The sequence below is a fragment of the Chrysemys picta genome, chromosome 1 (assembly GCF_011386835.1).
Source record: "Chrysemys picta bellii isolate R12L10 chromosome 1, ASM1138683v2, whole genome shotgun sequence".
NCBI classification, from domain to species: domain Eukaryota; kingdom Metazoa; phylum Chordata; order Testudines; family Emydidae; genus Chrysemys; species Chrysemys picta.
Genome location: NC_088791.1, coordinates 138,639,330 through 138,659,595, shown reverse-complemented (window position 1 = coordinate 138,659,595; position 20,266 = coordinate 138,639,330). Strand labels below are relative to the sequence as shown.

The 20,266-nt window shown below is 45.2% G+C and overlaps 1 protein-coding gene across 1 annotated transcript in view; it reads left to right on the top strand.

Moving 5' to 3' along the window:
* The window catches only part of LOC101930804 (ovostatin-like), a 54,988-nt gene that overhangs the window by 18,546 nt on the left and 16,176 nt on the right, over positions 1–20,266 (top strand). The window contains exons 8-21 of the mRNA XM_024112989.3: positions 2,524–2,638; positions 4,405–4,519; positions 4,794–4,903; positions 5,673–5,831; positions 7,015–7,239; positions 7,871–7,928; positions 8,945–9,090; positions 9,552–9,701; positions 11,150–11,320; positions 13,827–13,944; positions 15,209–15,299; positions 16,895–17,123; positions 17,879–18,005; positions 19,321–19,424. Of these exons, the coding sequence (XP_023968757.2) occupies positions 2,524–2,638; positions 4,405–4,519; positions 4,794–4,903; positions 5,673–5,831; positions 7,015–7,239; positions 7,871–7,928; positions 8,945–9,090; positions 9,552–9,701; positions 11,150–11,320; positions 13,827–13,944; positions 15,209–15,299; positions 16,895–17,123; positions 17,879–18,005; positions 19,321–19,424 (1,918 nt within the window). The remainder of the gene's footprint in view (positions 1–2,523; positions 2,639–4,404; positions 4,520–4,793; positions 4,904–5,672; positions 5,832–7,014; positions 7,240–7,870; positions 7,929–8,944; positions 9,091–9,551; positions 9,702–11,149; positions 11,321–13,826; positions 13,945–15,208; positions 15,300–16,894; positions 17,124–17,878; positions 18,006–19,320; positions 19,425–20,266) is intronic.

The following is a 20,266-nucleotide window of genomic DNA, read 5'->3' as shown; positions in this document are numbered from 1 at the left end:
GCTCTGCCCAGTGAGTCCAACTGAGACAGACTCCTAGTCAGAGATTTGTACACTCCAGAGACCAGTGCACCTCAGCAAGTATCTGCAGTGACACCAGGCAGCCTTTTCAACACAGAGTAGGTTTTATTAGGCAACTGGGACAGAGTATCGGAATTCTTTATGTTGGGACAGAGAAATGAAGGCTAAGGCTACGTCTACACGAAAGACCTTACAGCAGCACAGCTGTACCGATGCCAGGGCCGGCTCCAGGCACCAGCTTAACAAGCAGGTGCTTGGGGCGGCCAAGGGAGAGGGGCGGCACCTGCAGCAATTTGGGGGCGTCAGGTCCCTCACTCCCTCTAGGAGCGAAGGACCTGTTGCTGAACTGCTACCGCCAATCGCGGCCTTTTTTTTTTTTTTTTTTTTTGCTTGGGGCGGCAGAAATGCTGGAGCCGGCCCTGACCGATCCAGCTGAACTGCTGTAAGATCTCCCTTGTAGCTGCTCTATGCCTACAGGAGAGAGCTCTTCTGCCGGTATAATTAAACCACTCCAACGAGCGGCGATAGCTATGTTGGCAGGAGAGTGTCTTCCGCTACTGTAGTGCTGTCCACACCAGAAACTTATGTTGGTGAATCTTATGTCACTTATGGGTGTGTTTTTCACACCCCTGAGTGACATAGGTTTTACCAACAAAAGTGCTAGTGCAGACATAGCCTAATACATAGTACATCTGGCCAAGCCAGTGCAATTAGCTAGCCAAGTTGCTGTGAAATCCATTTCTGGCTTTGGCTTTCTGTGCCTTTGTAAGTCCCAGGTGAGAGCAGCCCAGCTTCTCCCAAAAATCAACTCTTTATCCCCTGCCTGTCACCTCTCAGTGCTTTGTTCTGAAGCTGGCGAGCTGGCCTCTGCTCAGCTTCCCTGCTGAGAGATGTTGGGTTGGGGCGGGGGGGGGGAGACCGCTTTCCTCTTGTTTTTTGGTTGCTAGCTGTCAATGTTCTGAAGGTTTCAGAGTAGCAGCTGTGTTAATCTGTATCAGCAAAAACAACGAGGAGTCCTTTTGGCACCTTAGAGACTAACAAATTTATTTGGGCATAAGCTTTCATGGGCTAAACTCACTTTATCAGATGCATGGAGTGAAAAATACAGTAAGCAGTAATATAAATATTACAGCATATGAAAAGATGGGAGTTGCCTTACCAAGTGGGGGGTCAGTGCTAACAAGGCCAATTCAGTTAAGGTGGAAGTGGCCTATTCTCAACAGTTGACAAGAAGGCGTGAATATCAAGAGAGGGGAAATTACTTTTGTAGTGTTAACGAGGCCAGTGAAATCAAGGTGGACATCACCCATTTCCAACAGTTGACAAGAAGGTGTGAGTATCAGCAGAGGGAAAATTACTTTTTGTAGTAACCCATCCACTCCCAATCTTTATTCAGGCCTAATTTGATGGTGTCCAGTTTGCGAATTAATTCCAGTTCTGCAGTTTCTAACTGAAGTCTGTTTTTGAAGTTTTTGTTGTTGAAGAATTACCACTTTTGTATCTGTTATTGAGTGTCCAGGGAGATTGAAGTGCTCTGGAGGTTTCCATTGTCTTCTCCAATTTTCCGTTGATATGGGTTAGCCTCTGCCAGTCCTTTAATGACCCATACGGTTCATACCAGATGGCTAGGTGTCACACACCTCATGTTTCCTGCACTGCTACAATAATAGACTTAACCCTTTAGCCCCCACTGGGTAGCAATGCCATGTACAGGGGGAAACTATGGCACACATCAGATTTATAAAAAGATATTACAGAAAATTCCCATTTCATCACATGCAGGGCCTGGTAGAAAAGGGACCCTAATGACTCCAGTCAGCCCCACTGACTGGTCTGTCAAAGTCTGGTTGGCAGTGCAGTGGGGCTGAGACATGCTTCCTGACTGTCCTGGCTCCGCGCAGCTCCCCGAAGCGGCCAGCATGTCCTTGCGGCCCCTATGCGCAGGGGCGATCAGGGAAGCTCTGCATGCTGCACCACCCTGAGTGCCGCCCCTGCAGCTCCCATTGTCTGGGAATCCTGGCCAATAGGAGCTGTGGGAGTAGCACCTGCAGGCACAAGCAGCACACAGAGCCACCTGGCCGCCCCCTATTTCACCCTGCCTGAACCCATTTCTAGCTCCACCCTGGAGCCCTCACCCCTTCCCACACCCCAACCCCCTGTCCTTGTGAGTGATGGTGGGGGAGAGCAAGTGACGGAGGGAGGGGGGATGGAGTGAGTGGTGGCAGGGCCTCAGAGAAGTGGTGGGGCAGGGGTGATGCAGGGGTATTTGGTTTTATGCGATTAGAAAATTGGTAAGCCTAGTCCTGTGTAAGGCAGTAATGACATTTCCATGAAAAGCAGGGAATGAGGAGGGAAAGATGTCTGAAGTGTGAGTCCAGCAAAACTAGCCTTATCCGGATTTTAGCTTTTAGTCCACATTGTGTTACAGCCTATATTGGTTTCCTGACAGCCCTGGCAACTGTGATCTTGTAAGCTGATTCATTTTTGTGTTTCCTCCTCCTCCAGCTACACCTATGGCCAGCCTGTGCAGGGGAGAGTCCAGCTCAGTGTGTGCAGGAAGCACTATAACGACAAGTGTAACGAGACCCCCAAAGGATTCTGTGAAGCTGTTACTGCACAAGTATGACATGGGCCTGCACTGCTTGCTCTTCTTTTCTTATAAATGTTATCATCCAGGACATTACATGGTGCCTGGAGGCTTTATTGGCTCCCTTTCCTATTTCTTGGGGTGGGACTAGAGGTGCTGTCAGAGGAAGGCATGTTTTCCCAATATCTCAGTGGCATGGTTGGAGGCCTTTGGATGGGAAGGTTTTTTTAATACACTGTGGATGAATTTGGCCCATTATGTATGGGAGCCACAGAGAGGTGGGTTAGACTGGGAGTGCAGTGACTGGACAGGCAAATGCAATGACTATTCTACATTTGCAGCCTCAGACACTATAGCCTATTTCTCTGAGTGGGGCACTTTAGCCAGGACACTGGGTTTTTTTCTTCAGCAAAGAGTATGAATCTACAACACCCTATCCCAGGAATAGGAGTGCTAGTAGCTGAGTTGTGTTTTACCAGATTTAACACCAAAAATGTTAGCCTGTTGATTGAAAGAGAAATAATCCCACTTCAGGGAAGAGGGTAGGAGAAAAATAGTCACCTCTTCTCTTTGATAAACAGATCTGTATTGCTCTTGTTTATGTATTGAAGGCAGCCTGCAAAGGATATAAACATTGACCCTGTGCCTTTTTGTTTTTTGTTTTATGAACTTTATGATGTGTAAGGAAGGCCAACAAGGTGTGAATTTTTGTTCCTTTTCCCTAAAACATTTTTTCTGCATCTTCTTTCTCTTTTTTTTTAAACTTTAGATATTCAGATTTTATCTGCCCTGGGAGATTCCATCAAGGAAAAGAGAACTAATATAATTCTGTCATTACATGAGTCGAGAGAACGAAACTGAGAGTGGAAGGGATTTGCAATCAGACTATTAAAACGTTTTGGCCAGATCCTTAACTGGTGTGAATTGTTGTAGTACATTAAAATCAATTGGGTTTACTCACATGCTTTAAAGTTAAGTATGTGCATGAGTACTTTGCTGACTCAGGGCTAGAGTACCCAGCACCTTGCAGGATTGAACTTTTGATGAGCGAACTAAGGTCTTGTCTACATGGGAAGATATTCCAGAATAGCTATTCCTGATTAACTCTGTGTGGACACCTTTATTCTGGACCAAAGCCTGATCTACACTTAAAAGTTAGGTTGACCCAGCTACACTGCTCAGAAAGTGAAAAATCCACACTCCTGAGACACATAGTTAAGTCAACCTAACCCCCAGTGTGGACAGAAGAATTCTTCCATCGACCTCTCAGAGAGGTAGATTAACTGCGCTAATGCAAGAACCCCTCCCATTACCATAGATAGTGTCCACACCAAAGTGAAACAGCAGTGCAGCTGTGCTGCTGTAGCATTTCAAGTGTAGACAAGCCCTAAGAGTGCCCTACTCCAAATTAGCTTAATTAATTTTAGATTAAACTAATTTAAAATAAGGCCATATTCCAGGATAAGAGTATCTATGCATGGAGTTAATCATGTGTAGGTAAGTCCTAAAATATCACACAAGAAGTATGTTTTGAGAGGGGACCAGAAGACATAGAGGAGCAGGTCAGGGAGGGAGAGGGTTTCAGGCAGAAGAAGGCAGAATAGTGGTGAAGGATTGCTTATGGAGCATGAGAGGAGCAATAAGACAAGAGCAAAGAGGTGAGGGAGGTGAGGGAGATGAAAGCAGGGGTGCTAAGGTCTGAAGAGCTTTACAGACAAGGTCAAAGAAAAGTTGTTTGACCATTCAGAGAACTGGGCTCTTTCCCTATATGCTCATTGGGTGGTCTCTTCACTTTTCAGCTGGGGAAGGATGGCTGCATCACGAAGGTCATCAACACCAAAACATTCAAGCTTTATCATCCCAGGATGTCCTGGTCCCTTGAAGTGGAGGCAATCCTCACAGAGGACGGAACAGGTAACACTGGTGGGAAAGAAGACTAGAATATGGCTGGGATATGGACGGGGGTTACAGGCTGAGTTTGAGAGGCCACTTTGAGAGCTGGTAATCTTTGATGGGAATCTCTGATGGCCAAGCATGAGACTCAGTTCACCATCAAGTACCATTTTATAAGCATAATTATCCCCTCCAGGGTGCTGGAGCCTGCATTTGATCATTCAGTGCAACTTTCTTTAAAACCATATCTCCCCCCAGCTCTGATTCTTGTCTCTTCTTCTTCACCCTTCTTCAGGCGTGCAGATTATCGGCTCTGACTACATTTCCATCTACCAGGCAAGGGAGAGAATGTGGTTTAAGAATATGGACACGTACTACAAAAGGGGAATTCCTTACTATGGAGAGGTAGGATGGCAGAGAGAGAATGTCCTAGGCAAATTCTGAAGTCGCAAAAGTGATCTCTGTGATGCTGAATATGACCATCCCCCTACTTCCAGTGGCAGGTTCCCTCAGTAACACTACATGGCAATAGCCCCTAATGCACAGTTCTCCCATTGCATTAGGGGCTTTCAGAGAACATGAGGAAACCTGTCTGGATCATGGAACCTTGCGTTATCATGTGTGTGTGTGGGGCAAGGGTCTGTACAGTCAAAATGACATGAGCCCCGTGGGGACAAGGAAGAAAGAATTTATAATGGGGGGAAGGGTCTTTGTTAAGGCACAAGATCAGTTCCGAGCCCCCTAAGCACTGCAGGTTTCACAAGCTAGTATCCTGCAAAGAACACCACCTTTGCAGCCATTCCATCCTGGCAGGCCCAGCAAGCAAGAGTCAGGATTTGAACCCTGGTTTATACCTAATCCCATATATAAACCCTTCCGTCTCTCCACAGCAGGAATATTCCTCCTGTCTTCCTTTGTCCCTCCTATGAAGCTTCACAGGGAATTTCTTCTCCCTGCCCGTCACAGAACCCACACAAAATACTCTGACCAGTGCATGTGTTTTAAAAACACTTGACTATTTGATGACAACACCTGCTGCTATTCACTATAGCCTCCACACATGTTGTCTTCAATACCAAAGGCTTTGAAGCCAACTAACATATTAAGGAGAGTAAGTGGGGCTTTACCTGTCCTGTATGTTTGCTGAACACCTTGGACACCTTTATTTATTCAGATTCAGATGGAAAACGAGGATGGCATCCCTGTTGCAAATGAGACCATCAAGCTACAGCTCAATGAGAAGCATGTGGCTGACTATATCACAAATGAGAATGGCACTGCTCGGTTTTCCATTGACACCTCCGAATACTTTGAGCCCCGTTTTAAGTTGAGAGTAAGTAACTGAGAGAACTAAGGGGAAAGGCACTATTCCCCCAGATGGTCATCCAGTTGGGGGAGGAGGGAAAAGCAAGCTGGTATTCTGATGGGAAATATTGTTCTGGGTGAGTTGCAATGTGTGGGGAAGTAGCTGGTCCCTCCAGTGACACCTGCATCCATGGGGAGGCTAGCAGAGAAGAAGGAAGGGGGAGATTTTGTTTTTAGAGGAACTCAATGAGCTTGTTTTCATTTGGTCTCCCAGTCCTGATCCAGCAGCAACCTCAGATGTGGTTATCTAAAAGGATGACATGAGGACAATATTCATCAGAGAAGATGATAATCAACTCGCTTTAATATGATGGTTTCAGCTGTTTGGCTCTATCTCCCCATCGTGTATCCATCTTCTAATTGTCTCCTCTCCCCGGGCAGAGAGCTCTGCCTTCATTGGGATGAAATCTCCCTTCAATGCCTGTAGCCCACGCTCCCAGCTCCAATCTTTCCAGCTTGCTTTGCAGTTTGGTACTGGCCCCTCCTGTGTGGTTGCTGCCTCCTCTGATTTTGGTGTTGTCCCCAATTTGATTCTGGGTTAGGTTGCACCAAAGAAACTATAAAATGCAAACTTGCCATACAGGGAGCAGAGGTTCTTGCTGGATTTTGTCACTTTGTCTTTCCACATCCAACCTGGATGCACTGACCTCCAAAACCAACTATTTGTTTTGCTGTTGCCTCTCTCCCTCCCTACTGGGCTGCTCCAGAGACACACACATCCCTTGGCACATGCTCACTTGGCCCTGGCATGGGGAGAAGAGAGGTAGCAGCAAATCCAGTCTGTCTGGGACTGGTGCAGTGCTAGCTCTGCAGAGTCCCCTAACAGCTTATGCAGCCACAAGGATGTCCAGTGACCTGTCAGTCTAGGCACACCAGAGAGGAGTGGACATGTTAAGCACGCCAGGGGGCAAGCACAGCATGCAGCCTTGCTGGACTGGACTTGCTGTGCAGGAATGTTCATACAAGCTCATACACAAAATATTGGTAGAGCTATTAGACTAAATAGCCTCTAAAGACCATTTCCCACTTCTTTACACAGATTATGATAGAAACAGCTGTGAATAAACATTTGTGCCCCAGCTTCCCTTTGACCCTTGAATTTCCTCTTCATGAAATCCTTTGTTTGCTTTTTTCTCCATGTCTCTTGTCAGGCCACATATGCAATAGATGACTGTAGAGACCTTGTCTGGATGGACACTTACGAACCTGAGACGACCTACTATGTCCAGCGCTTCTACTCCCGCACTAATAGCTTTGTGAAGCTCGAGCAGGTCCCAGAGATGCTGAGCTGTGGCCAGCAGAGGAGGATCATGGTGCACTACATTTTGAACAAAGAGGGATACAAAGATGCTACCAGTGTGAACTTCTACTATATGGTAAATGTTGGGGGGCTGCTCTGCTTCCCTGAAAGCCTCTATGCTTTTAACCTCGGTTGAATATTGATCAAGTCAGAAATATGTAACCTAGATGACTCAGTGGTAAAAAATCAGAACCTAGCCATTGTCTTGTCAATGGGTTCCACCAGGGCTCTGCCCATTTAAACGTGGAGCAAATTAAATATCGATCTCTAAAGTCACCCAGGGCACTGTGAGCACCATGAAGTGGAGAGCATAAAATTACCACTAGGGGGACTATTCCTCAATCCCTTGTGCTGCACAACTGCCATGCAGGAGAGGTCAGGAGAAGAGTCTCAGGGGATACTGCAGGGCAGGACTGAGGGGCATTGGCAGAGCTGTGTGGGGAGCCCAGCACTGGAATAGCAGAAGAAGGAGAGGAGCTGCAGGGCAGGACTGAGGGGCATTGATACAGTTGTGTGTGAGAAATGGGGGAAACTAGCACAGGATCTGCCTGCAGCTACGTCCAACTCTCATGAGGCTATCCATCCCTCATTTTCGTGAGCACCAAACATTACAATCCTGATCATCACTAAATAATAGATATTTACTAGCCCACTGAAACAAATGTAACTTTTTCCGATCCCGTCTCATGGTGTCTTTTTGTCCACAGGTGATGGCAAAAGGCAAAATTGTTCTGAATGGCCAACAGCAAGTCAGCATCACAGGTGGTAAGTGCTGAGATGTTAGAAAACAAAGATGTGAACTCCAAAGCATAAGTATCTTGAGTGAAATGGGCTAAAATTGAGTACAGCAGCTGGCTGGAATCTCTTTCCATGTGGTGTTAGTTACTAGACCTATCTCCGACATAAGCCACAATCACAGCATTATTAGCACTGGAAGTGGACTTTAGTGCATCATGTGGTCCATCCCCTGGCATCACAGCCAGATTAATCCTGTTGTTCCTCAATTGAATGATTAGCTAGGAGTGATACTTGATGTGAATTTGTCCGTTTCTTTCTCTTTAATTTCTCCTTAAGGGGCATTTGCAAGTTGTTCACTATGACTCCTCATTATTCATAATTTGAAGTATGTGAATGATCTCCTAAATCACATGATATTGTTTCTTATCCCTGATTGAATGACTAACCTGTCTTTAGTAGTTGGTTGTCAACATTAAGTTTGTACATGTTTTACTCCTGGTGTAACAGAAACACCCAAGTTGTGTGTTTCTCACCCCATCATCCTCCAGGTGCTGGTGTAATACACTAGTCTAGTGCAAATAAGGCTGTCTTCCTCTAATGATCATAACATCCTGATACTATACTATCTCAGCCAGCTAAAGGATCTCTCCTTTCACTCAGGAGGTAGAGTCCTGGGCTATTTGGTGCTGAAGGTCCTGAGTTCAATCTCTGTGGACAGTATTCTCGGTGTGTGCCATGCTTGTAGCACTCACACACACATTTTCCTACCCAGAAGTGAAGCTAATAGAATTCTTCTCTGACTGCAGCTCACCTCACACTCTGCAAAGTGCCTGGTGCTCAGCATCTTAATGTTGGCATCTGGCATCTCACTGAGGGGAGCAGTTTGAAGTCTGGTGAGAGCCGGGTCTCCCAATAGCCAACTATCTCATTTTAAAGAAGCTTTTAGCTTACAGGCAAAAATGTTAGCTCATCCACTAAAGCCGTGATTCCTCCTGTCTCTTCTCTTGGCTTTTCCTACTACTGGCTTCATGTTCCTCCTGCAGCTCCTTATGGCACATTCTTCATCTCGCTGACTGGCAGTGAGAAGCTGGCTCCCACTGCCCAGATTCTGGTCTACACTGTGCACCCTGGTGGCGAGCTGGTGGCCGATAGCACCAGACTCCAAGTTGAGAAGTGCTTCAAGAATAAGGTGAGAGCTCTGATTTCTTTTCGAGGCCCACCCCAGGTTGCCACAGGCTCAGGGAACCAAGAGGACGTGATTCCAGCCCTGCACTCAGGCTTCCCTTCAAGGGCAGAGAGCAAAGAAATTGCAAACACATCTGAACAAGGGAATGCCAGTGGTGAAGAATAGCAGGGAAGCAGGAGATGCTTATGTGAAGGACATGGATGGATGTTCAAGCAGAGTGAGGACTGCCAGTGAAGCTGGGGAGAGAGAGGAACAGGGATGCTTTGCAGGGCCTCTGAGGTCATGGCTCACCCTAAAACAGGGACTCTGGGAGATTCTGTTTGATAGTGAGGTCTTTGTCCTGCAGAGCATAGAAGGAGGCTGTGGAGAAGAGTGAGACCCTATTTATCATCTCTCCATGAGATTGACATTTATACATTAAAATGATTCTCCTAAGGGGCTCTGATTTCTCTGCTCAATTCCAGGTCCAGCTGCAGTTCTCCAAGAAGCAGGGGCTCCCAGCCTCTAACATCAGCCTCCAGCTTGAGGCTGCTGCCAACTCCTACTGTGCCCTGCGGGCTGTGGATCAGAGTGTTCTGCTTCTGAGACCTGAGCAAGAGCTGTCTGCTGACACTGTAAGCCCTGCCACAAATCCTCTTCGCTCTCTAATCAGAGAAGTGCAGAATATTGTGCTTCTCAAGGGGGTTTATAGCTTAACATGGCAGGGAAGTGCCAAGGAAAAATTCTGAGTTCTGCTTCATTATTGTGCTTCCAAAGATCCTCTCTCCCGTAGCCACACAGTGAGGTATGATAGGATGTAGCTGGAGTATGTACCTCCGGGCACAGAGAGAAATCTTCAATTATGCTGTTACTAATTGCAATATCTTTGTTACTTCTTTGCAACACGTGACTATCTAGTCTCAGTTCATAGGTGGTCTACGGACACAGAACTGGACAGGGACTCAAGACACCTGAGTTCTATTCCTGGCCCTGCTACAGGTCAGCTGGGTGACCTTTGGCATGTCTCAGTGCCTCTGTCTTCCCATCTGTATAATGACACTGACCTCCCTTTGCAAAGCGCTTTGAGATCTACTTATGAAAAGTGCAGTATAAAAGCAAGGTATTATTATTATTATATGGGAATACCAGAAACCTGCATCGCCAGGGCCACTTAAAGCACTTAACATTGGTATATAGTCTAGGGAAGTAAGTGATTATGTAAAATGGCATCTTCTTACTCAAGTAGGCCTGATCCAACACTGTAGAAGTTATTTGAATCTTTCAGTTAACTTCAGGAAGCTTTAAATTAGGCTCCTTGTGCAGAAACATTCAGGCTCATATCTACACGCTTTAATGAGAAAAATATGTTTGCTGATTTTTGCTCCCATGCACTCTGCAGTGCCAGCACAGCTCAGAGAGAAGGTGATGGAGTCTATTCCTTCTTGTGCATCATCACTAGAAATCATTACTAAGTTCCAGCCAGTTACAGTTGTGCAAACCTACTGCAAGCAATGGGATTGCACAGATGTCACCAAGGGCCTTCACTGTTTATATTATTGATGAGGATGTTCAAGAAAGAGCAACCCAGCTTGACGCTAAGATCCCAGGGCAAGTTTGTGGAGCTAGAAATTTGAAGAGGAATCTGGAATTGTTGGGAAACAATAAACATGGAGCCCTGGTATCATTTTTACAGAGTCACTTTTCAGAGAACCATACTACAGTAGAGGCGGTTTTCTCATAAAGTTGGAGCATACTTGTACTGTGTACATTGGAGGAGATTTCTGAGGTGGTCTCTTAAAGCAGGTGGTTGCATAATAAGGGTGGTCTCTTCTTCACTGTGTTTTCTCTCTTGTGGTGCTCCAAAGCCGCTGTTAGTCCACTCGGTATTAAGAGGCTGAGCATGTGAGTCTAATACAGCCTGAAGTATCCCAGGACTGAGCTGGAGCACTTCTTGTACCTCTATTGAAGGGCAAAGGTTCCAGCTTGGAGTTTGCTCACGCCTGGTAATTGCCAGCGGTGACACCGGATTTTACACCTCTGAGATGTTTCCTTGTGCTCACCTGATTTCATCCCCTCCCACCAGGTATACAATCAGCTCCGTGTGCAAGAGTATTATGGCTATTACTACAACGGGCTCAACCTAGAAGATGACGACAAAGAACCGTGCATCCCAGTCACAGACACCTTTTTCAATGGCTTATATTATGTGCCTGTGAACGTTACTCATGACGGGGACGTCTATGATGTTTTCAGGGTACGTCCTCTGAATGTTTCCCCAATGTTGCTGTCATTGTATTGGCTCCAGAAAAGGTACAGCAGAGGAGGGAAAAGTTGTAGAAGGATTATGTCTCATATTTTAAAGCCCTGCTCAGGCAATGGCTCTCCACTACTAGGGGGAGGGTGGATTCACTGGAAATGTCTGCCATATCTCAGGAGGTCCTCCGTTCTCCCCCTGCAGTGACTTTTGTTTAGACTGTCCCCTGAATTATGCTCAGTTATATTTATTGTGGTTGAGACCACAGTGTGGTAGCCATTTTCTAAAGAAGAAACGGTCTCAAAGACAACTGATAACTTCCACTCAGTGTGTAGGAGTGTCAAAAAGGCTAACAGAATATTAGGAAATTTTGGATAGAAAATAAGACAGAAAATACCATGATGTAACTATATAAATCCATGATCCGCCCACACCTTGAATACTGTGTCCAGTTCTGGTCACTCCATCTCAAAAAGTATATAATGGAACTGGAAAAGATCCAGAAAAGGACAACAAAGATAATCAAAGGTATGGAATGGCTTCTGTCCAAGGAGAGAATAAAAAGATTATGTCTGCTCAGCATAGAAAAGAGATATGACAGAAGTCTATAAAATCATGAATGGTGTGGAGAAAGTGAATAGAAAAGTATTATTTAGCCCCTTCACACAATACAAAAAAACAGGGGCCTTCTGTGGAAAAATTGGAAAGAGTCCAGTGGAGGGCAACAAAAATGATTAGGGGTCTGGAGCACATGACTTATGAGGAGAGGCTGAGGGAACTGGGATTGTTTAGTCTCCAGAAGAGAAGAATGAGGGGGGATTTGATAGCTGCTTTCAACTACCTGAGGGGGGGTTCCAAAGAGGATGGAGCTCGGCTGTTCTCAGTGGTGGCAGATGACAGAACAAGGAGCAATGGTCTCAAGTTGCAGTGGGGGAGGTCTAGGTTGGATATTAGGAAACATTATTTCACTAGGAGGGTGGTGAAGCACTGGAATGCATTACCTAGGGAGGTGGTGGAATCTCCTTCCTTGGAGGTTATTAAGGCCTGGCTTGACAAAGCCTTGGCTGGGATGATTTAGTTGGGAATTGGTCCTGCTTTGAGCAGGGGGTTGGACTAGATGACCTCCTGAGGTCCCTTCCAACACTGATATTCTATGATTCTATGATTCTCTATGATGAAATTAATAGGCAGCAGGCTTAATACAAACAAGAGGAAGTATTTTTTCACACAGCACACACCTAACCTGTGGAACTCATTGTCAAAGAATGTTGTGATGGCCAAAAGTATAACTGCATTCAAAAGAGAATTGGATCAGTTCATGGAGAATAGGTCCATCAATGGTTATTAGCCAAGATGGTCAGGGACACAACTCAGTGCTGGGGGAAAGCCCTAAATCTCTGACTACCAGAAGCTGGGAGTAGAAGACAGGGGAAGATCACAATATAATTGCCCTATTCTATTCACTCCCCAATAAGCTCTGGTATAGGCCAATATTGGAGACAGGATACTGGACAAGATGGACCATGGTCTGACCCAGTATGGCAACTCTTACGTTCTTACTAAAAAAATGAAAACTGGCAGGTGAAAGGTATTCAGCACACAAGTGGAATGGAGAGGGAGATAGCTGTTGGTTCCACTTTTAGCTTCTGTTTAGCACACATCAACCACCTGCAGCAGCTCTAACAGTTAGTGATTATTAGCTTGTTAAATCATTGTTGACATCATGGTAGCTGTGGGCCTGGAGGAAGTAACTGAAAGACAAAAGTAATGACCTGGGCTGAAATCCTAGCCCCACTCAAGTCAGTGAGAGTTTTGCCATTGACTTCAGTGGGGCCTGGATTTCATTGCTGGTATTGGCTAAGCGGGGGCATTCCATGTCTAGGGGGTGGCATGGAGACAATTTTAGAAAATTGGTCACAGATTATATTAAGGTTCTTTGTATATATGGTTTATAAGGATTAATAAATGATTAATCAATATTGTAAGCATGTTATGGACATGAGTAGTATGTTATAGATCGTTATGAGCACATCAGAAGAAGGTGTTTTAGATGGTTATAAGCCATGGTTATAAGCAGTTTATTGACTTGTTGGACTCTGTAACAATCTATAGCAACTGATTAACTTTTTATGAAAACATTTATTAATCATTTATTAACCCAAATGCTTACTAATAGTGAATAAAATGACACAAGTGTGGAGTGGTTTGGGAATGATTTGTGAACCAAAAAAAGACCTAAGTTCATCAAACTTTTAGCTCATCAACTAATATAGAACCAACTCTGTTACTCACATAGCCCCATAAATCTACATTTATGCCATGCTTCACCATAATATTGAAGTGCCCCCATGGATAGCTGAGCACTGATCCCCTCAGCAGACCAAACTTGTGGCATTAAATGGGATCCACTGCTAGTAATGAACAGGATGTGGGAGAAATGAAATTGTTTGGTTCTCCATTAATACATTGAGTAATATAATTAATTGTTTTATTATTTTATTTTAAGAATATGGGTCTAAAGGTTTTTACTAATTCTACAATACGGAAGCCGGTCCTGTGCCCATCTGACAAAGCCTGCCCGAAAGATTCCACGCCCGACTATGGTTTCAGTGGTGGATATGCTGGTAAAGATAATGTGTAAAAAAGGGGTGGACTGGATGGCTTGGGAAATGGGGTTTGGTCTTTTCACTTCCAGGTCACCAGTTCCAATCTGGCTGCACCTCAATAGTGTCCCCTGTGTAGAATGGATTGGCCAGTCAGTGTGTCCAGTTCCTAGTGGGACAAGTCTCCACATCATGGTTTGCCTCAATTAGTGCTTCCTTTGTGGTTTCTGCAGAATGGCCAAAGGACTGATTGGAGTCTGACTCAGCTTGTGTATAGGGGAAAATGAGGGAAAGGTTGCAATGCTGCCTCTTTTCAGAGGATGATAAAGATTTAATTCTCCAGGGTTCATTGATCCAGAGCCTTTCACAAGCTCACAGCTGACTTAAAATCTAAACAAGGAAGTATCAGAAAATATAATGGGGCTACTAATGGTTTAGATGCCATATCCTGTAGTACTTAGCACTCATGTGGCATTTTATAGCCCTGGATCTCAAAGCATTTTACAGCGGATGATAGGTATTACAATTATCCTTCTCTGTAGCTCAGGGAGAGGTAGAAGTATCTTGAGCCTCATATTGCAGTTGGGAAAGATGAGACACAGACAAGTTAAATGACACAACAAATCCGGCATCTTGGCAGTGGGTTAGACTAGGTGACCCTTGCAGTTCCTTCTAACCCCCGGGTTCTATGATGCTGTGACTGCTTAATATCACAAACAGGTCAATGACAGAATTCTGACTCACCACCCCACCTTTAAATAGGGAACAGAGTCTTGGATAGGACCCCTAGGATCTTTGCAGGGAATGCCGCTCCACGTTTCCAGTCTTTGCCCCACCTTGAATTATAGAAAGGGACTTGGGACAGATCACAGGAAACATGTCCCTCCAATTACTCTAACTAGCCAGTGGACACAGCTGAGTTTCCAACAGCAAAAAAAGTGAAAAATAGTCAGAAAGTATAAGACAATGGAGAAAAAATACTTTTCACACCTTCTTACTGTTTTTCAACTGGAAACAAGTAATAAAGAGTTGGGTAAACCTAAGCTGTTAGTGTTTTCTAACGTTTCGATTTGGAAAACAAAAAGTAGAGTAGAGCCCTTCCCCCACCCCATATTTCCTTATTTTTTAGAATTTTCCTGCAAGAAATCCCATGTAAAAAATTCTGTTTCCCTCAGATCAGACCATGCTCAGTGGAACTTCCAGGCACATCCCATTAGATGTCTCTACCCTATGCTCCCTAATATGACACTTTTACCATATATACAACTCCTTTCTTCACTTCTAGGTGGCAGAAGGATGATGAGTGAGTCTTCTGTGATAAAGACAGTTCGGAAATTCTTCCCTGAGACCTGGATTTGGGATCTAGTTCACATCGAGTGAGTGTTCTTCTTTTCTGTCCTTGTCTATTTTAAGGGTCTCTGAGTCACTTCCCAGTGCTCACCGGAAGTCACAAGGAAGGTGATGGAACATGTAGCTGCTTCCCAGACCTCTATGTTCTTACCCTTTTGTCTTTCTTCCTATTCAGTGACAGATGAGCTCCCATTTGTTACCCATCTCCAAGCCCCTGGAGCCTGCAGGTTCTAAATTTTGCCCTGTTGGATCGTTACCTGGCCCGTGTTTTCAGTATAATGCAAGCTACTTCCTGCTGGGCAGAATGGTGCCCCCCCAATCCTATCAAGTCTATGACATCGAAAGTTGTTTAAAGGACCCAAAAAAAAAAAACCAAGGCAGGAAACCATTTTTGATTTTCAACAGCCAGGTTGCTTTCAGTATTCTCCCAAGGCTGCCAATAGCATCTGCAACAAAAAGGCAAGGAAAAGCGACTCAAAAAGATACTGATCTTAATTATGAATTTCCATGGTTTAATCTTTTTGGAATGTCAACCATAATTTATCATGTCCATTTTGTGGTTTTGGATTTTTTTTTTATTTTGTGTTACAAAACTACAGCATTCTTTTGTGGGGGTTTTTTAACTTCTGAATTCCCTTCTTTTCTAACTAAAAAAAAAAAAGAGCAATTCCAACATCCTGGCAAGGGATTTAACATTCTGATCAGTGATATGAACCTTCAGCTCTACCTCCAGCTTAACAACATTTTCTGAATATGGAGGGTGTCACGGGGTCACTCACCACACTGGCACCTCCTGCTGGCCATTTCGGGAATTATCTCTGGTCAGTGGGTGTGCCATATGGTGATGGTGGCTGTCCTGTCCTTGTCTCCTCCTGCAGACCCCCAACAGTTCCAGTCTCACTGCCTCTGCTTTGTGGCACAGCCCTCCGACCATGTCACAATCTGGGTTCCCCCCTTCCGGGGGACTCCTTCTGCAACAGTCTAGCTGCTCCTTGCAGCAGCTTGGCAGTCCATAGCCTGGCCGCTTCTTCAGCGGCAAGTGGAGGTGGGTGGGGGGAGACCCAGGCCCATCTAGGTCCCAGCCCAGGGTCCCTGCAAACAGCTTCCTAATGGCCCTCCTTTCTTTCGTCACCCGTCTGTCTCAACTGCCTGGGCCACTTCCACGCAGCCCCAGCACCTTTGGCTCCTGCCTCTGGCTCCTTCACCCTCTTCCCAGGGCCTTGGGCCTGCATGTCCTAGCAGTCCTGTTCATGGTGCTAGTTCTGCAGCCCTCTAGGAAGCCAGTCCCCTCCCTTGGGTTTCCTGCAGTAGACTGACTTGTTCTGGCCTGCAGCTTCCTTTTATATGGGCTGGCTGGGCCCTGATTGGCTGATCTAGCCACTGCCCTAATTGGCTGCAGCCACTGCCCTAATTGGCTGTTTCCTTGCAGCCCTCCAGGCTAGGTTTTAACCCTATCAGGGCCAGTGCAGGGCAGACACCCCATCACGGGGGCGTAAATCCTGTGGAACCTAAGTGGGAAAGGAGAATATTAGTTCAGCTTGGGAGTCTCTCCTATTGATTAGCTGGAAAATATCCTTTGAACAATCAGGTTATTTTCTCACTTTGTCTCTTGTAACTTTAGTTCTAATGGAAAGGCCAGTGTTTTGTTCACCATCCCTGACACCATCACGGAATGGAAAGCCAGCGCCTTCTGCCTGGAAGAGGAGGCTGGGTTTGGCATATCCCCATCTACCTCCTTGACGGCCTTCCTGCCCTTCTTTGTTGATCTGACCCTGCCCTACTCCATTGTCCGAGGGGAAAAGTTTAATTTAATAGCCAATGTCTTCAACTACTTGAACAAATGCATCGAGGTACAGTATGTCCTTTCCCTTTCCTTCCTGAGCCCCTCTTAGTAGTGTTTCCAGCAAGGCTCTACCTCTTGCAGCTAGAGCAGAAGGCAGCACCAATGCAGAACGAAGCATTCACAATCCCATTCCAGCCACTCGGCCTTCTTTACACTGGCTTCTTACACAACAGTAGAGTGATTTCTTTTAAGTTGGGTCTGTCTACTGGATGCTGATCTATCCTTTAATGGAGAAGGAACTTATTATAACTGAGAACTCATTCTGATATAACCTTCCTTTCAGGGGTCTGTCCTTTGGCATTTGGTGTTCTTTGACATATCGCTGTTTGAAACGGGAGTACATCAGAGCTCAATACAGAACTTTTCATGGTAGCATGGTCCACACAGACAATTAGTGCACGGCATGCTAGTGCATTGTAGATTCATACCATGGCTTGCCATGGACTACCTTGTTATGTAGACAAGCGGTCAGAGAGGATATTGGCCAGGGTATTGGAATAAGTCATTTTGCAAAGAACAATTTGCTTTCTACTTGAATGGCCACTATAGATGGGCATAAGGGTCAGGGTTTATTATCTCCTCTGAAGAATGCCCCATGCCTCCTACCTGTGTTGTACCTCTCTACCCCAGGAAAGCTCTAAGGTGACATCAGTGGGTACGCAGCAGAATCAGTCTCTGGAGCAGATCAACAAACCCTCCTTTTGTCCCCCAGCCTGGCATTAGGAACAGCCTGTGCAATATTATTTTGTCTCCCTCTCTCAGGTCAGTACCGTACTGGAAGAGTCCAAGGATTACAAGATAGAGCCCCTTTCCCAAGAGGGCAACACTGCAAGGGTGTGTGCCAACGAGAGGAAAACCTCCTCCTGGACTATTATTCCTCAAAAACTGGGTAAGCGTCTCTGCCTTCGTCATTCTCATGGCACATTGCTGGTTTGTCCCGTCTCACTCCAAATTCTTTATCACACGATACCCTGCCCGCTAACCTACAGACAGGAATTGCTGCTATCTGTACCAGACTTCACTGAAGCAGCTCTGCTGAACTCCCCTGGCACAATCTCTGCAGGCACATGGCAGTGAAGTAGGACCCCGTGTTCTGTCTCTTTTCTTGTTCCTGACAGTTCATTCCTCTCATGTCTCAGAAAGGACCATTCAGATCATCTGGTTTTATGTGAAACATTTGGAGGAGTCCACTTGCTTAAGATATTTCTCTGCATAATCCCCACCTCTGCCCAAGCTTGAGAACTTGCTCCTTGTCAACAGAGATTTTTAAATGCCCGAGTCTTGCTCTTAGCTCACAGAAACCCACAAATATCTAAAGCTTTAATCACCAGGGTCTGGACATTGAAAATTTACACATCAGCAACCAAGATCAGAAATCATTCAATAATAACAAAATGTACTAGGAATATTGGACCAGATCCTGGTATAAATTGGCATAGCTCTATTGACTTCAGTAAGGTTCCAGTGAGGGTCTGGCTCTAAGTTTTCAGTACTTTCTTTTCAAAAGTAGCCTTTGTGTGAAATGGTTTGGAGATTTAGATGTGTAGAAAGATGGAAGTATAACATTATTTTTTAACTTACAAAGACTTCCCCCAAAGAGTTTGCCATTGTGGTTCAAATTTCATAATAGGGTCATTTTTAAAGTTCAGAAATAAAAACAACAGGTTGATTTACTTCAAACTAGAATTCAAAAAGCCTGATGTGTAAACAATTTTACTGAACCTAGAGAGTAACTGTGAACTCTTATAAGCCAAATAATTTTTCTGTCCAAAATTATAGCATGGTAAAGAGCAGGTTTATAATAGATTTCTGGCTGCAAAGTTAACAATAGAAAAGCTACTGTGTCTCCAGAGTAATTGAATTTTTGTTAGGTTACATTCTGTATTGATTAAAAAGGTATTGACATCTTCTTCCCATTTCCATGGTGCTGGTACTTGCAAGGGGTTAAGTGAAGTTCTGCCAAGCTGTCCTGTAAGTGTCAGGTGGGCAGGATTCACCAGTAGTTGTCTCTTCATTGGTGAATTCTGTCTGTGATGAGATGTATTAAACAATGACCAGAATTCATTCACACTGCTGGCTGACTTGGAAGAGAGGGAATTTCCCAGAGTTCCTTCAGGCCACGCTTGGAGGAGTGAATTCATGCCAGTGTAATTCTAGGCTTTCAGGATTAATTTTCTTTCTTGGGCTTGGGGGGTTTCTTTCAGGTAATGTGAGCTTCGCCGTTACTGCTCAGGCAAAGTCGAGTGACGCATCTCAGGAGCAGGGGATAGAACGCGTGGACACTGTCATACAGCCGCTGTTAGTTGAGGTATGATAAAAAATCCCAACTCTCTGGGAGAGCGAAATGGTCTCTCTGGGGCATGTGTCTCTTTTAATTTGATTTGACTCTTCCTCTCCAAAACATCTTGTGAGAGCATCAACTCAGGGTCTGAGGCAACTTCTATTTTTTCCCACCTGTCTTGGGGTAGGCCAACTGGCTGATCTGTTGAACAGTGACCCTGAGACTCTTACCAAAATGCTGTCCTGGGAAGCCCATGGGATACATGTGATCCTTGGAGGAACTAGATTTCAGAGTAGCAGCCGTGTTAGTCTGTATCCGCAAAAAGAACAGGAGTACTAGTGAGCCAGGCTGCAACCCACAGAGCAGTTATGGCATCAAAGTTCAACCCACTTTCTCCAAACTAGTTGCCAAACACTCTACCAACGTGGCCAGTACTGGAATTTCACCATCTCCCATATCTTGTGACTGGACTCACTTGGTTGGATTCGGCTGCCAGTTAAGCTGTACACCCATGCAGCTGTAATGAAACCACCACATATTGTCAGCAGAGACAGAACCAGGGACCTTCATCACCAAAAATAAAAGCTCTTCCACGTGAGCTAAAGGAGCACCTCTTTTGGCTGTGTGCAAGGAGCAATCTGTCTTTTATCCTCTTTCCCACTAGAGGGAGACATTTTTCCAGACGCATAGCCGGAGTGGTGCACAGGGGCCAACAGTGGGCTTGTCCAGATGTAACAGAGGACAGAATTTGTACTAATTTATGACATGTGGCATATTACTGCAGCCATGTCTGGAACCAGCCACTCATGGAGTCAAAATTTGCCTTCATTTACACCTGTGGAAGCACAGTGAAGTCAACGGGGAAGAGG